The sequence below is a fragment of the Tribolium madens genome, unplaced genomic scaffold, assembly GCF_015345945.1.
Source record: "Tribolium madens isolate multiple individuals breed KSU strain unplaced genomic scaffold, Tmad_KSU_1.1 Scaffold_1;HRSCAF=32;Tcas5.2_LG8, whole genome shotgun sequence".
NCBI lineage: Eukaryota > Metazoa > Arthropoda > Insecta > Coleoptera > Tenebrionidae > Tribolium > Tribolium madens.
Window position 1 is genome coordinate 3,727,335 of NW_025400984.1, and position 16,640 is coordinate 3,743,974.

The following is a 16,640-nucleotide window of genomic DNA, read 5'->3' on the forward strand; positions in this document are numbered from 1 at the left end:
CAATTTGAGCTACTGCTTTGAAATCTCTAGGATTTTTGCAATTTTTTCCTAAAAAAATTTGGAAAAGTAATGAATTTTTGTAGTAAAAAATCTACAACACTATTTTTGTGGTGTTACATTAAAACCCCTTCCTTTTTATTGACCTGAGATTTTCGTCCAAGTCTCGACAAACCTTATTGGCTAGAAAATTAGATCACGTGACTATTGGTCAACGAGAATATTTGCMAGAATTATTGGCTAGAAATGTAACACGTGWCGATAGCTGGTGATTTTGGTGGCGGGATTTTTGAATTTGTTTTGCGAAAATGGTGAATTTTTGTGTTTGGTGGTGTTGCCATTGATGTGATTATGTTTTSGGAAAGAGAATGTAACTGAATCACAGTAACACTGGGAATGTCTCGCATGTTTTGGGCAGATCACGATACACACACAGACGTACACACAGAACCATGTATGTGACAAGAGACAATTGACGCACGCATTTTGGCTGTGTCGCCGCTGATATGGCGTAGATATGTCGTGGGGGAGGTGGATGGGGGAGGGAGATTGAGGAGGTATTATTATAATAATAATGATATTTTTTGTATAAAAACTATAAGTGGCTCTGACGGCTGTAAAGATACATACTTCTGGGTGATTTGTACTTGTGGTTCGAGTTAGGCCAGCGGTAGTCGTTCGGGGGCGGCTCACTGGAGACGCGGCGGTGGCGGCTGCGTTCCGAGCACGCTCTTGATGGCCGTAGTTTTGAGCAGACGTTTGAGCATGCCGCTGGAGCCCCTATGCTGCAGACTCTTGTGCGTCGTGAGCGAGTTTTTGGTTCTGTATCTCCTGTGACAGAACTCGCAGACGTAGAGCGTGTCGGACTGCTCGTGCTTATCCTGGAAATGGCGCTTGAGCGAGTAGTAGCAGGAGAAGGTGCGCCGGCAGTAGGGGCACTCCTGGGGCTCGTTGATGCCTCCCGAGGTCGGCGGCGGCATCCGCACCGTGCCTGCAACAGCCGGGGTACAGACGAGACGGTGCCGGGCCGGGGGCGGCCTTGGCGGCATGCAGGCGGCAAGCGGCAACAATTCAGTAACTACACAGACAGCGGCAAGCGGGTGCATGGGGCGGCGGTAGGTACCTGAAAAGGTGGTGGTGGCAGCGGCGGCGGCCGGACGGCGGCACAGCGGCGCGGCGGCGTGCGGTGGCTAAAAGAACTTTATGTCGATGTCCCCCGGCCGCGACTTGTGGTAAGTATAGATGTGCGTCATCAGAGAGTTCCGGGAGCAGTAAACGCGTTCGCAGATCACGCAGCGGTACTCTTCCTGACGCTCGGCGTGCTTGTCGGCGATGTGCCGCTTCAGGGACGCCTTTGAGCACAGCACCTTACCGCACAGCTGGCACGTGAACACCTTCTTGGGCGACGCCCCTGCAACAGCAAAACCAAGCTCGCTCTGGTCTGGTCCGCGCGTGTTGCCACCAGCAGACAAACGGACCGAAACGGTCTCTCTCACGGCCCTTTAAGACCGACCCTCGTCATCTTTCTGTCTGTCTACTGTGCCTGCCGACCGCATAGGCCACCACTACTACATCTCAATCACAAAATTTTACAACTATCACAAACATACGACTGCAACAACAAACATTTTACCTTAAAACACCATTAAGTAGCACCAAGAAATTTAGAGCTTTTGGCAAAACTTCATTTTTAGTGTCATCGTAAGCACAATTAATGTTAACAAGTGTTAAAAAATACAACTAATTACTCTCGTTTTAGAAATACTGTACTGAAAAAAATTTAAAATACCATTTTTGTAGTACTACCGAATTCGAAATTTGTGTATTCGAAAAAGCTGTGTCAAAAAAAGTCAAAACATTAGTTTCGCATTTGGTGACAAACTTATTACAAATCTAATAAAACAATAAATGAGGAGCACACTTTCAAAAAGCAATTTGTCCAAATTTGCATTTTTGCACGAGAGAACAAAAACTGTCTTTCTTTTAATAAATAATTTTAATTTTTTATATCAGTGACAGTAAATGTAAAAAAATATGTACAGGGTGCTGCATTTTGGATGTCCGAATAGGAAATCTCCGAAACTAAGATGTTTAGCCAAAAACAACTGATACATTCTGGGGCTCATTTTTTGAGAAAATAATATTGGTTAAAACCGCATCCCGCTAGCGTCTTTTGTTTTCGACTTACAGACAAAAGTTGAAATAAAGACATTATAATTATACAGGCAATTTTTTACGAGGAATTTAATAATGTAGTTAACAATATTTTTCTGTTATTAGTTTAGCCGTGATAAGATAAACTTGTATTTTTTTAAATGGGAATCATAGATGGCTATGTCATTTTTAAAAAGCTTGTTTTTTTCGTATCTAAAAAATATATATTAATAATAATTAATAAAAATATATATTAATAATTTGTTACAAATATATATTTTTTAGATAAGAAAAAAACAAGCTTTTTAAAAATGACATAGCCATCTATGATTCCCATTTAAAAAAAATACAAGTTTATTTTTTTACGGCTAAACAAACAACTGAAAAAAATTGTTAACTACATTATTAAATTCTACGTAAAAAAGTGCCTGTATAATGTCTTTATTTCAAATCTGTGTCTTCTATAATAATGAAGATATGAATTTTCTTAGATTTCGCTAAAATGTCAATTTTTGTCTATAAGTCGAAAACAAAAGACGAAAGCGGGATGCGGTTTTAACCAATATTATTTTCTCAAAAAATGAGCCCCAGAATGTATCACTCGTTTTTGGCTAAACATCTTAGTTTCGGAGATTCCCTATTCGGACATCCAAAATGCAGCACCCTGTACACACTGAACACAATTGGACACTAATTTTACGGCTTTTACAAAAAAACTTTAAAAACCTTTATCTCAATTTATAAAAACATGGACAAACTGCATTTTCAAAGTCTGCTCCTCAAATGTCCTTATTATCCTTATTATTGCTGTAGTTGAAAAAAGACTTAAAATACCATGTTTGTAAGAAGCACCATTAAATTCATATTTTTTTGTATAATTTCTTTACTATTGTTACCGTAAAATTAAGTAAAATTAAAGTAATAAGTTTAAAAAACAAAAAAAAATTTAATAAAAATGAAACCAATTACTATTACTTTAGAAATATAACAGTCTGTACTAAAAAAACATCTAAAATTTAAAATATCGTTTTTATAATACTACCAAATTCGAGATTTGTGTGTTCGAAAAATCTYAGTGTCAAAAAAAGTCAAAACATTAATTTCGCATTTGGTTTCAAACTTACTACAACCTAATAAAACAATAAATGTCCTTATTATTTGAGATATTTTATTTTTTTAATTTTAATACCCTGTATTTGAAAAAAGACTTAAAATACCACGTTTGTAAGTAAAACCATTAAATTAATAATTTTTGTATAATTTCTTTTCTATTGTCATCGTAAAATTAATGTAATAAATTTAGAAAACAAAAAAAATGACAAAAAATAGAACTAATTACTCTTATTTTAGAAATATTGAACTGAAAAAAACCTTTAAAATATCATTTTTGTAGTACCACTGAATTCTGAATTCGAAATTTGTGTATTCAACAATGCTAATAAAGTCAAAACTTTAATTTCGCATTTGATGTCAAACCTATTACAAGCTAATAAAATATCGAGGGTGTCAAGACAGGACCTCGTTTATGATTAACAGCGATTTTTTAGGTAGCACCATTAAATTCATATTTTTTGTATCAATTAATAAAAATACATTTAAAAATGAAAGTAAATTCTTTCTATAGAAGAAAGTAAAAAATGTCAAACTAATTACTCTTGTTTTAGCAATATTTTATCTTAAAACAGTAAAATGAAAACGGCCTGTACTTAAAAAAAAACATTTTAAATTTAGAACATCATTTTTGTAGTACTACACATTTAATTTAAAAGTGTCAAAAAATTAATTTCGCATTTGATTGAAGCCAGAGTTTATTATTACAACTTAAAACAACTATTCGAAACACAAAAATTTTGAGTAAAATTGTCCTTACAGTTGCGAAATTTTATTTTAAAAAATTTAAACACCCTGTAGTTTAACAAAACACTAAAAAATACCATGTTTGTAAATAGCACTCTTAAAATCATACATTTTTTGCACAGCTAATTTCATTTTTAATGACATAAACTAAGATAAGAAAACGAAATTTTTTACGTCATATTCCATTCATAAAAATACATTAAAAATTGAAACTAATTATTACGCATGTTTTAGCAATTTTTCGTCTTAAATCTGTAAGTACAAAAAAAAATAATTTAAAATATCATTTTTGTAATGCTTTTAAATTAGAAATTTCTGTATTTGAAAAAGCAAGATTAAGTCTGAAAAATTAAAAAAAATAATTCCGCATTTGGTGGCAAAGTTATCGTAACCCAAATAATTATTAAAAAACACAGAAATTTTGGGTGAAATCGTCCTTATTTCTTGAAATAAATTTTAAATAAAATTTTAAATTTTATAAATTTGAACACCCTGAAGTTAAAAAAACAACTAAATTTTGCAAAAAACAGTAATTTGTGCACAAATTTTAAAGAATGATAGTAGAGAACAAAAGATGCAAAAATAACTCGACTTGGCTTATCCAAATGTTTATATTTTCGGAGATACTGAGGAACTTAGTCGACGAATAAATGTAAATTTTGGGCGCCTTAAACTTCACAAACACAAATAGTAAACAAAGATAATCTCGAGGTTAGTTCTTCAATCTATCACATTGTTTTAAGAAAATTGAGTTACAAGTAACAAAAACAGCCACAGGAAAATGATCTAATATTAAAAAAAACTACAATATTGCATCATTTTTTTTATAGAATTTCACGTCAAATGTCACTGACTAATACTACTACTACTAATACATTCTTTTGATTTCTTTACATCTGTACTATCACCTTTTAAAATTTTAGCAGTATTAGTATTAGAGTATTAAAATCACCCTGTAAAAAAATTTTTGTTGTAAAAGTTTTAGGAATATTAACATAAATAAAATTAATATGGCAAGTTTAGAAAAAAATGGAAAAACAGTATTAGGTCAAAAATTATTAAAAATCACACTTATTAGCAATCTTTTGGATATTAACTGTATTAAAAAATAAAAAAGTCATTTGTGTGGTGCCGAAAATTTCTTGATCCAAAAAATAACGTTTTTAAAATTCAAGTCAGTCAGTTGTGAAGTAAAATTCAGAAATGTTATTTGAAACACCAGAATATTCCCAGTGTTTAATTTAAAAAAATAAAAAGAACACTTTTAAAACACTTTAAATTTGCTTTCAGGTCACATTAAAATAAAAACTGTTAAAAAACAAACAAAAACAGAAAAACAGTGTTAGGTCAATAATTATTAAAAATCACACTTATTTAGCAATCTTTTGGATATAAACTGTATTAAAAAATAAAAAAGTCATTTGTGTGGTGCTGAAATTTTCTCTAAAAAAATAATTTTCTTGATCCAAAAAATAACGTTTTTAACAACAGTCAGTTGTGAAGTGAAATTCAGAAATGTTATTTGAAATACAAGAATATTCCCAGTGTAAAAAAACACTTTTGAAACAGTTCAAATTTGCTTTCAGGTCACATTAAAATAAAAACTGTTAAAAAGCAAACATCGTAGGTGAAGAAAATGAGATAGTTGCAGGTTTGGTATGTTTGTGATTTTTGAATTTTGCGATTTTGGCCTTGTTCGTTGGCCTAGCACACTCGCGATCTGCCCACGCGAACTCAGTATTACTGTTCGCAGACACATTTAGATAAAATGATCGTCTCCACACACATCATCTCGACGATATCTGCCAGCTGGTCCGCCGCGCCCCATAACCTAATCTATCCACGACCCCGCTGCCCGACAAAACGCACCGTCAACCGACTCTAAATTCTCTAAATCCGTTCAAAATCCATGCGTTTCATCGATGACGAAGTGTGCGGACGAATGATGGCGCGGCGGGGTCACGTTTTCAGCAGAAACAAAAGTCTCCTGGTGGCAACACTCTCGTGTTGGGGGTGGGTGGTTCAATAAACAATGAGGGAAAGGCATCACGAAACAAGCAAAATAAAACCCAAGCTGCTTTTGCAAATTGTAAAAATATATTTAAACATAAATAAAGGTTATACAACAGTACATAAAATATGATAAATATTGCATCAAACAACATGAACATGCGTAAATGCAAAAAAAATGAAAAAAACTCTGTCTTACTACACAGGACCAAAAGTGTTACAATTCACGGGGTTGCCAATCTTTCTTACCAAAAAAATCAGTCAAAAGTAGTCAGTCTTAAAGAATACCGCAAAATATCATTTAAACTAATTTCAGTCTTTTAAGAAACTCAAGTCCTGTCTCTCGTACATTTTAGCTTTATTCCAATCAAATACAAACTAGCTCCGAGCCAGAGCATAAACCATTAATTGATTAATAAAAAGAAAAGATAAATAAACATATATTATTCTAATATATTTTTCTTTAAATATGTATATATAACTGGAAGAATTCCCTTTCACCGATTATAATTATAAAAAGGCTTTGATTTGCTTCAATTTCCGTTTCCGCGTTACAATTTAAATAAACTTTCGACTTTTTCCAACAACAAAAAAATATCACAGAGCCAAATAAACCGAAATGTAACGTGGACTCGATTAAAATAATGGAGACTTAACAAACTAAAGCCGCCCCCTATCATAGACCGGATCTCCATTATTTCAGTAAATTACAAGTTTGATTGCTAGACTTGTAATGCAGCGGGGGCTTAACATAGGTGACGACTGTCTTTAAAACCTCTCATTTTTGTCTACGATGATAAATACTGCGATGATTGTTAAGCGAATTCAGTGTCCGAAACACTTTGTGACAGAGATTACACACGGCGTTGTTGAGCGGCTGAAGATGTTGTTGTTCCTTGTGCCTTTTCAGTGTGAGTTTGGTGCTGAGGAGCTTCCCGCAGACGTCACAGCGATGGGTGGCGCTCAGTGGAAGTGGAAGACTCAACCTTCTAGCTGCCACCGAGAACAACACAACACCGAATTAGGCCCCCGCTCAAAAGTCAAGCAAGTCTTAAATTAATTTTCCTTATTTTTTTCAAGCATTTTTTTAGTCGTGGAGGAGGAGATCGAGACGGTTCGAGGACCCACTCGATCATCGAACCGACCCGCGGCCTTTCAAAAAAATTATTATTGTATTATTTGTACGTCATTTCGGAAAATAAACAAAACAAAAAGTGTCTCGTGTTTGAATCATGTTATAGATAGAACGAATGCGGCGTGATTATATCTTCCGTTTTGATATTTTTAACGTTCCTATGGTAAATGCTCTTGTGATTTCTGAGTGAGTTTAGACTGCTGTATACTCTCTTGCAAATGTTGCAGACTGGTTCCCGGGAGGGGCGCATGTGCACATTCTGTATGTGTCTCTTCAGTCTCGTCAGGGAGGACAGACTTTTGTTGCAGGGTTGACATCGGAACTCGTCCACACCACCTGGCGGCAGAAAAGGGGCCCCATTAGCCTCTCTCAGCCGCTTTTTTTTCAATTATGTTTTTTTTTTAAAGCTTATATACACGCGTTTTCTGCTAATCTAATTTGCCGCGCGATAATTTACATGAGCGCCATCTACCGGATTCACGATATGACGCCATCTAGCGACAATTCACCCGAAACAGTACAAATGTCACTTTGGAATGCTTCAAAACAAATCAAAATGAAATGAGCTGACGTCATATGATGAACTTCTGACCACGGAAATAAGAAATACAAAAAAAAGAGGGAAAGAAATAAATTACAAAATCATTTAACAAGATTTATAGAAAAAAAATAAGCCGGCAAAAGAATTTATACACACGAAATCGGAATTTATTCAAGTTCAAGTTCTAGCAATTATAATTAATAATTTTGCTTCTACAAGACAGGCTACACAATGTTAACAAATTAAACTGGTAATTATAAATAAACGTTTTTCATTTTCTTTTAAACCACATTAATAGATTTTAATTCTATGAAAGTCGATAACAAAACTAAAAATTAAATTTTTGCATACAAAATAACCTTAAGCTCATGCCAACTTTGAAACAAAACAAGAACTTTTCTAATTTAAAAAAATGTGAAAACGCATTTTATACAGAATGACCGACAAAAAAATTTTGAGTATTCTTCAAACTCAATTTCTATTATAGAAAAGTTCGCTGAAAAATAGTTTTGTACCAGGTGACGAGTTTTATTCACACCCCCCAAAAATCACTTTCTAATTTATACTATATTACAACAAATCGATATCAACCTTACCACTTCATAAAACTTAAAAAAAAAAAACGATTTTATCACAAAAATTTTAGTAGAAAAAATTGCTACAATTTGGAAAAATCCCCCAAATACTATAAATTCTAAAAAAACTACCGCGGTACCGGTGTTTCAGCCTTTTCGCACGACTTTTTCATAACTTATGAAAAAGTTAGTGCTTCAATATCAAAATTAAATTAAATTTAGTGCCATTTCAATGCATTATATCAAAAAAATGAGGCCGTTTCAAGTACTTGCGAGAAATTAATAATGTTCAATTCGCGATTTAAAGTCAGAATTTTCACAAAAGTGAAAAAAACAAATTTAAAATCTGTTAATTTATTTACTACGTGCGGATAAAACTTGGGTCACCTAGTGTAGCTGCAATATACAGGGTTATTCGTTTTTATTTTTACTAATTTAAACGAGTGATAAAATATTCAATTTTAAGACACAATTTTTCTATAAACATGTATCGAAAAAGCCAAAATACTCGTAGTTAAGATACTTTTTACTCAACGCTCCCCAGTTATAATTATGATTAAAAATTTCGTCATTTGATTTTGAATTCGTTTAGGTAAGATATTTAGGTTATCATCTGTTCCAAATTTTGTATTTTATCTACAATGGTTTTTAAAATATTGGAAAAAACCCATTAAAAACGCACCCGTCACAGAAGATGTATTTTTCAATACATGTTTATGGCCAACTTTAGTCTAAAAATTGAATATTCTAGCACAATAAAAACGAAACCACTCATATTTTGATTTATTTAAAATTGTTTTTGATTTAAATATTTCTAAAACTATCAAATACCAAAATAGGGCAGATGGTACTTAATAAAAACTAAACTTGAAATTTAAACGAGATGATATGCACGGTAGAAAAAAACTGCTAAACAGGGCGAGTTTTAACATAAAATAAAAAATTATGATATATAAAAAATTAAGAATAACTTAAATAAAACTTTTTTATTTTTATTGATTGTCAATAAGAAAATACCACTTAACCCCACCTAAATTAAAAAAATCGATTTACTTAGCTATGATGTCATCAGTGCAAATTTATCTAAAATTTTGGAATTTAATAGCGATATATCTAGATAACTAAGAAACTTTTACCAGAATTTTTTTCACTATTAGTTATTATCATTAAGTTAAGACTCACCCTGTATAAAATAAAAATTCCAAAAATTTAAAAAACGTTAACGTTAAAAAATTTGTTTTGCAAACTATTTAAAAAAAAAATCCTACAAATTCAAATTTATTGATTAATTTTAAAAAAAAATGTCTCTTGTGCCGCTTTTGAACGACGCTCTAGTTCCTTACGAACCCCGGGCAATATAGGTATTTGCAAAACAATCTTTCAACGTATTTTCTAGACAGCCTGTATATATGCATTTAGTAACAGATTAAAAAAAATATTTTCAAGCCTAAAAATACCGAAAATAAAACAATAAAAACAACAAAATTTCTTTTTTTCCCTGTGAGATACTAAATTTAACATTTTTTGTGATCAAGATCTGACACGGTTAAAAAAATTCAAAATATAGTTTTGGTTTTTTTTGTTAAATATTCTCGTTATTTAATCCCAAAAAAATGTACAAATTCTCTTGCTTGTAGATATTATTTAAATATGATAAAATACGTCACACTGTATCACTCTCTCTACCCCGTTCACTCAAACTCGCATTTGTTCGTCGCTTTTTCCGATGATAATCTTGATTATTGCAACATTCTTCATTTTATACACAACGAAACTTTTCTGCGAAGATGAATTAGAGAAAACAATCCCAATTCGTAACAAAATAAACAAGCATTGTAATAAATGAATCATTTTCTCTAATCCTAGAATTTTTTCATACGCTATATTATACAATGACCGGTAGTTTTTTAGGTGAAGCAGTCATTCTCAAATTTGATTTCGTTTCCTTCCCTGTGATATTGACTCCGATGGCTGACAAGCGAGTTCCGTGATCTGTACGACCTTCCGCAAACGTCGCATTGTAGATTTTGTGGCGTGTAATAGTGCGTGTCAGATAGATGACGTTGGAGGGACCAAAACCGTGAGAAGGTTTTATTGCAAATGTCGCAAAACGCCGTCCTGCCCGGTCTTCCGCCCCCCGACGACTCTGCAAAAATCGGAGGGGGGCTCAGACCAGGCCTATACATCAATTTTACAACAAAACATGAAACGGGTCGGCCGGTGAGAGCGACCACTGATAAATCAGAAGGGGGGCGCGTGATTTTTTTTTTCAATTCGTAAGCTCTGGCTTTTTTCGCTTATTATTGGCTTCCCCAGAAAAAAAAATGACAAAAAAACAACGCAATGAAAGTAAACAACACAAACAGACCAGGGACAAATTAACAAAAAAATAAGAAAAGTGAAATCAAATAAATGAATCACACATTGTTAAGACATTCCAAACATAAACATTAGTACAGACAAAGAGAACTGCCAAAAACGGGTGAAAATGAGAGGCACACACAAGACATCACAACATTTCGGAAGCTCTCTTCATCGGGTTTTGCTTGCGAAAAGAGACACATTGAAGGCCCATAGCGTTACTTTTTCCAAACAAAACCAAATTAACGATTTTGACGAGTCGTAACACTTTTTAAGCAAAAATAAAAAGTAATTTTAAATTTTGTTACGAATCGTCGTAAGGAAGCTAGCTCAAATTTTCGTTTGAGAGAGCTTGATTTCAGCGTTAAGAAAAATCAAAAAGTGGATTTTTTAGAAAAAAATTTGAGAAAAACAACGATTCTTACCTTGTGAAGTGCCTGCGAGACTGTCAGCGTTCGCCTGCAGAGACTGATTTAAACCTGGAAAAAATAAAACTTGAGTTTAAACGCAGTTAACTAAACAGTCAACTGCCAGGCCCTTTTCACATTTCTGATGGTCGATTTTGTTAGTCGGAGGGTTAGTTGAGCAGTTCACTGTTATGAAGAAAAATAGAAAGAGAAGAAAGAAAATTAAAAGAGAAATTAACAGAATTTTAATCTAGAAATTAGTATTTCTTTCTATTAAAAAAAAAGAAATAAAAAGTCTATCGAAGAATTTTTTAGGAAAAACTGTAAACAAACTACCCAGAATTCTGCTAACAGAGCTGTAATACTAATCCAAAATTTATAAAATTAAAAATTATTGAAAAATAATTTGTTAGCCCGGCGCCTCCACCATTTCTGAAATCCTAAACTTTTCCGAGAACACATTTTTAAAAGAAATGACAACTTTAACTATTTATTATACTTCGAATAAATCAAATAAAATATAAAAACTTTATTAAAAAAATCAAAATGCATAATTACACACAATGAGTTAATAGAACTTAATTTTTATTTGAATTAAAATAAAATTGAGAAGTTCCATAATAACAATTATATTTTTCGTGTCCTCTCCATTACTACTGATTATTTATATTGAAAAATACTTAATTTTCTGCTAACACTGTTCTACTTTTTTTTATTTTTTTAAAATTTATGCTTACTTTTTTTCTTGCTTCGTAGTTTTTGACAGCATATGAAATATATTTTCTTCTCTTCACTTTTGTACCATTGGTTAAACTCTTAACATTTTGTAGGGTCGTAGAAAACAAGAATTACATCTCTACGACTAAAAAAAACAGCAAACTAAAAGTGTATTCAGATTTTATTTTTCTTCTCATGTAAAATAAATGTGATTTTCCTTTGTCAATAAAAAAACTTATTTTGTATTATTGGATTCAGTGCTTATTGTTTTTGAATAAAAGATTAATTTTATCATGTTTTGTATAGTTTTTTTATAATTTTTATTTTCAATTCTTTCTTTTTTACGCCAAAAAAATGTAGACTAAATGTTTTCACCAATCATTTATTTGATATCACATTTTTTTCAGAATTACCATAAATATATTTTCAAAAAAATTTTGAATCAAACTGAAATCTAAAAACTTAACAAGTTAATGGAAACTGATTTCTTTTTAATTAAAATAATATTGAAATTCAATAAAAATTGTTGTTTCCATTTCCTTCCTATGATTATAATTAATTAAGTAATTATTAATAACAAAAATGTTTACAATTTTTTAAGGGTTTTTTTCTTTGTGATACGCTTGAAGAGAAAATAGTATATATCATTCAGAATAGGTCTGGGCTTAGCGAAAAAAGACTCACTACAATTCTTAATGATTTGATTTACTATTGCATATTTCTAAAAGTTAATCTTGATAATAATTTTTTCGCATTTCAATTAACGTTTATTAAACTTATTACATCCATCATTTTTGATCTTTTTGACACATTTTGAAAAAAAAAAAATTTTGGCTATTCTAATTTTAAATAAATTAAAAATGCTAAAAAGTCAGGTAATAGAATAAAATCAATTACAATTTAATAAAAATTCATTTTTATTTAAATTATGTGGGATTGTTCGCTAATATAAAATTTTGCGATAAAAAAACTTTACTTTCTGCTAATTTCAATGTTTTTAGGTTATTTAAAAAGTCCAATCTATCGCTAGCTTTTTTCTTATTTTTTTTTTCATTTTTCGTGTTTTTAACAAAATCTGTAGTGTTAATTTTTTTTACTTTATTTTTGCAATACGTTATTTACAACCCTAGGCAACAGTAAACTTAGAAATTTCCTTCAGATCAATTTTTTTATGTATTCCACATAATTTTTAATTTTCATTCGTTAATTTTTTATTGTTGTATAATGATTTTAAATTTTCGTTCATTTGTTTTTTCAACTTTTTTTAGATTTTTTTTTATAATTTATCGTGTTTTTAACAAAATCAGTAATGTAAATCTTCTCTTTTCTTTATCTTTGCAATAGTGATTATCTCATTACGTTTTTTAAAACCCTAGACAACAGGAAATTTAGAAATATCCTTCGGATCAAATTTATTATGTTAATACATAATTTATTATTTTTTCATTCATTAATTTATTTTTTTATTTTTCGTGTTTTTAACAGACTCTGTAATGTAAATCTTCTCTTTTCCTTATTTTTCCAACAGTGATAATCTTATAACGTTTTTTAGAACCCTAGGCAATAGGAAACTTAGAAATATCCATCACATCAAATTTTTTGTGTATAATAATTTTTTTCAACTTTTTTTTTCCTTAAAATTTTTCGTGTTTTTAACAGAATCTGTAATATAAATCTTCTCTTTTCTTTATTTTTGCAATAGTGACGTTTTTTAGAACCCTAAGCAACAGGAAATTTAGAAATATTCTTCAGATTTTTTTTTGTGTTAATACATAATTTTTAATTTTCATTCATTCCTTTTTTTGTTTTGTTTTTATTTTTCGTGTTTTTAACAGAATCTGTAGTGTAAATCTTCTCTTTTCTTTATTTTTGCAATAGTAACGTTTTTTAGAACCGTTGGCAACAAGAAATTTAGAAATATTCTTCAGATTTTTTTTTGTGTTAATACATAATTTTTAATTTTTATTCATTACTTTTTTTATTTTTTTATTTTTCGTATTTTTAACAGAATCTGTAGTAAATCTTGTCTTTTCTTTATTTTTGCAACAGTGATTATCTCATTACGTTTTTTAGAACCCTAGGCAATAGGAAACTTAGAAATATCCTTCAAATCAAATTTTTTATGTATAATAATTTTAAATTTTCATTCATTCATTTCTTCAACTTTTTTTAAAATTTCTTTATAATTTTTCGTGTTTTTAACAGAATTTGTAATGTAAATCTTCTCTTTTCTTTATTTTTGCAATAGTGACGTTTTGTAGAACCCTAGGTAACAGGAAATTTAGAAATATCCTTCAGATCAAATTTCATTCATTACTTCTTTTTATTTTTTTTATTTTTCGTGTTTTTAACTGTTTTTTAATCTTTTCATTATTTTTGCAACAGTGATTACCTCATTACGTTTTTTAGAACCCTAGGAAAATATCCTTCACATCAAACTTTTTAAATTCTAATTTTCATTTATTGATTTTTTTCCTTTTTTTAAATACTCGTGTTTTTAACAGAATCTGTAATGTAAATCTTCTATTTTCTTTATTTTTACAAGAGTGATTACTACTACGTTTTTAGCACCCTAGGATATAAAAAAATACTTAGAAATATCCTTGAGACCAAATTATTTAGGTATAATTTTTGAATAGAAATAAGGATTACTTCAAAAAGAAGATAGAAAAGTGTCATTGCATCGTCGACTAACCTCCAAGTCCTGTGGGATCCGCCGCCAGCGCCGCCATGCTGAAATTGAAGCTTCCCGCCGCCGTCGCGAACAGTTTACTCTCCGACGGCGTGAGATACGGCCCGATTGGACTATCATGGTCGTCGTGGTCCCCGGCCGAACTACCGGAATGCGGCCCTTGAGGTAGATTATTAGGCCCGTTGTCGTTCGCCACATCGCCCGAATCATTGCTATTCTCATCCTGATTTGTACTACACAGCAATTCCATCGGCTCGCTCTTCACATTCTCCTCATTCAGACGCGAATTGAGCGTCGGCGACGGCGAGCACGGCGAATTCTCCCTCTCCGTACTCGTAATCCCATTATTCGCTTCATTCTCGCTCTTGAATTGCGGCGTCGGCGTCGGCGTCGTCGTCGTCCCCGTCGTCGAATTCATGTTGAGATTAAGAGCGTTGTTTTTCATCGCGCTGGGGGAGAAATCGGCCGGCTGGGTTTGAGGCGGTTGCGTGTGCGATAGATTCAGTTCGTTATTGTTGTTGTTGCCGATGATGTGGTCGGAGCGGGGCCGTTTGTGGTCGCCCTCCGGGTCGGAGGATATCCGACGCTCGCGACGGTGCTGCATCGCCGCACGACGGAGGAGCTGGTTGACGGTGGCGCCGTGGGGCGGCGATGAGGGGGAGGTGAATAAAGCGTCCTCGACTAACTTCTCGGTGAAGCTGGGGTGGTGGTGGTTCGTCGTCGGCGTCGATTGCTGAGAGCGCACCAGGCTTTGTACTTGCGCCAACTATTCGAAAAAAATTATTAAAAAAATGCACCGATTTTAACAACGAAATCTGGCAACCATTAAACAAAAAAATGTAAAAAAACAAGAAATAAAAGTAGGCAATAACTAGTTTTTTATTAAAAAAATCAGCGCTTGTACATAATTTAACACTTAATCAACTTCAAAACGAAATACAAAAAAAATGAAAAAAAAATTGAAATCAAAAATTTACCTACCTTAATTACAACAAAACAAACTATAATTTTCATTTTTGTATTCGTATCTAATTTATCTAATTAATTTGTTATCTACACATACAGGGTGTTAAAAAAATATTTAAAGAGGTAATAGTATGGACCAAAATAAACAAAGTAACGTTTTCAGGGATATTAAATGTGAAAATTTTTAGAATTTGTACTAGAAGCTTCTCTTTTTTGTTTAAACAGATTGCAAATAAAAGTTTCAAAAAACGAATAATTTTCGGTATCTCCGAAACAGTTACTTTGAGGACTCATGTTTATTAAGATTTTTTTGTTTGTTTTGGTCCATACTATTACCTCTCGAAATATTTTACAATCTTTTTTTAGCACCCTGTATAAAACGTTGCAAAATAATTGCGTTTTCAAAAAAAAAAATTTGAAAAAAAGCAATAAATGTTCCATTTACTACCTAACTTAGTGATTTTGCATCCTGGTTTAATAAAAAACGCAAAAAACTAAATTTGTAGTTAAAAACATTTTTGTCCTAATTTAATCATTTTTCGGCTTATTGTGGACAAAATATGTCTCACAACATGTATGTTCTGGTTGAATAATGTGCTAGAGGGCTGGAAAAGATCATTTTTGACATAATTTGGTAATTTTTCGGCTTTATAAAGCAAAAAAAATTTTTTTTGAAAAAAAACACTCGTAAAAGGCAAAAACATCGGCAAAAACAATGCTATTTTAGACCTAGTTTAGTAATCCTTTGGCTTATTTTTGACATAACTACTTACTTTTTGGTTAAAAAAAAAGCGGACACATCGAATACAGTAAATATTTTAAAAATTTATTTCGTTAGACGAAAAAACATTGCTTTATTTATAGTCTGAATAAAAAAATTATTAAAAAAAAACAAACAATTTTTTGTATAATCCCCAGAATTTCGAAACAAAAGCTAAAAAACAATTAAAAAAATCCTTCCGTCTCAAATTAAGTTTTCATTTTACAAATTACACAGACCTCTTAAAATGTTGTACAATCTTTTTTAAACACTGTATAAAATTTTGCGTTTTCGAAAAAAAACCACTTAAAATCTGAAAAGCAAAAATTGTACCATTTACTACCCAATTTAGTGATTTTTCATCCTGGTTTAGTAAAAAACGCAAAAAAACAAAATTTTTAGTTGAAAAACTTGCTTCAGCACTCGAAAAATATAAAAATAACATCAAAATAACAACATTTTTTGTCC

The 16,640-nt window shown here is 31.7% G+C and overlaps 1 protein-coding gene across 11 annotated transcripts in view; it reads right to left on the reverse strand.

The window, feature by feature from the left end:
• Positions 1 to 7: 7 nt before the first annotated feature.
• The window catches only part of LOC123004332 (broad-complex core protein), a 30,029-nt gene continuing 13,396 nt past the window's right edge, over positions 8 to 16,640 (reverse strand). For 3 of the 11 annotated variants that reach the window (XM_044397538.1, XM_044397539.1, XM_044397540.1), the window contains exons 4-6: positions 14,450 to 15,212; positions 11,056 to 11,124; positions 8 to 988 (exon numbers count right to left, since the gene is read on the reverse strand). In XM_044397538.1, coding sequence (XP_044253473.1) covers positions 687 to 988; positions 11,056 to 11,124; positions 14,450 to 15,212 — 1,134 coding nt within the window. In that variant the 3' untranslated portion in view covers positions 8 to 686. The other 8 variants (XR_006412687.1, XM_044397541.1, XM_044397544.1 and 5 more) reach the window with 8 other exon arrangements.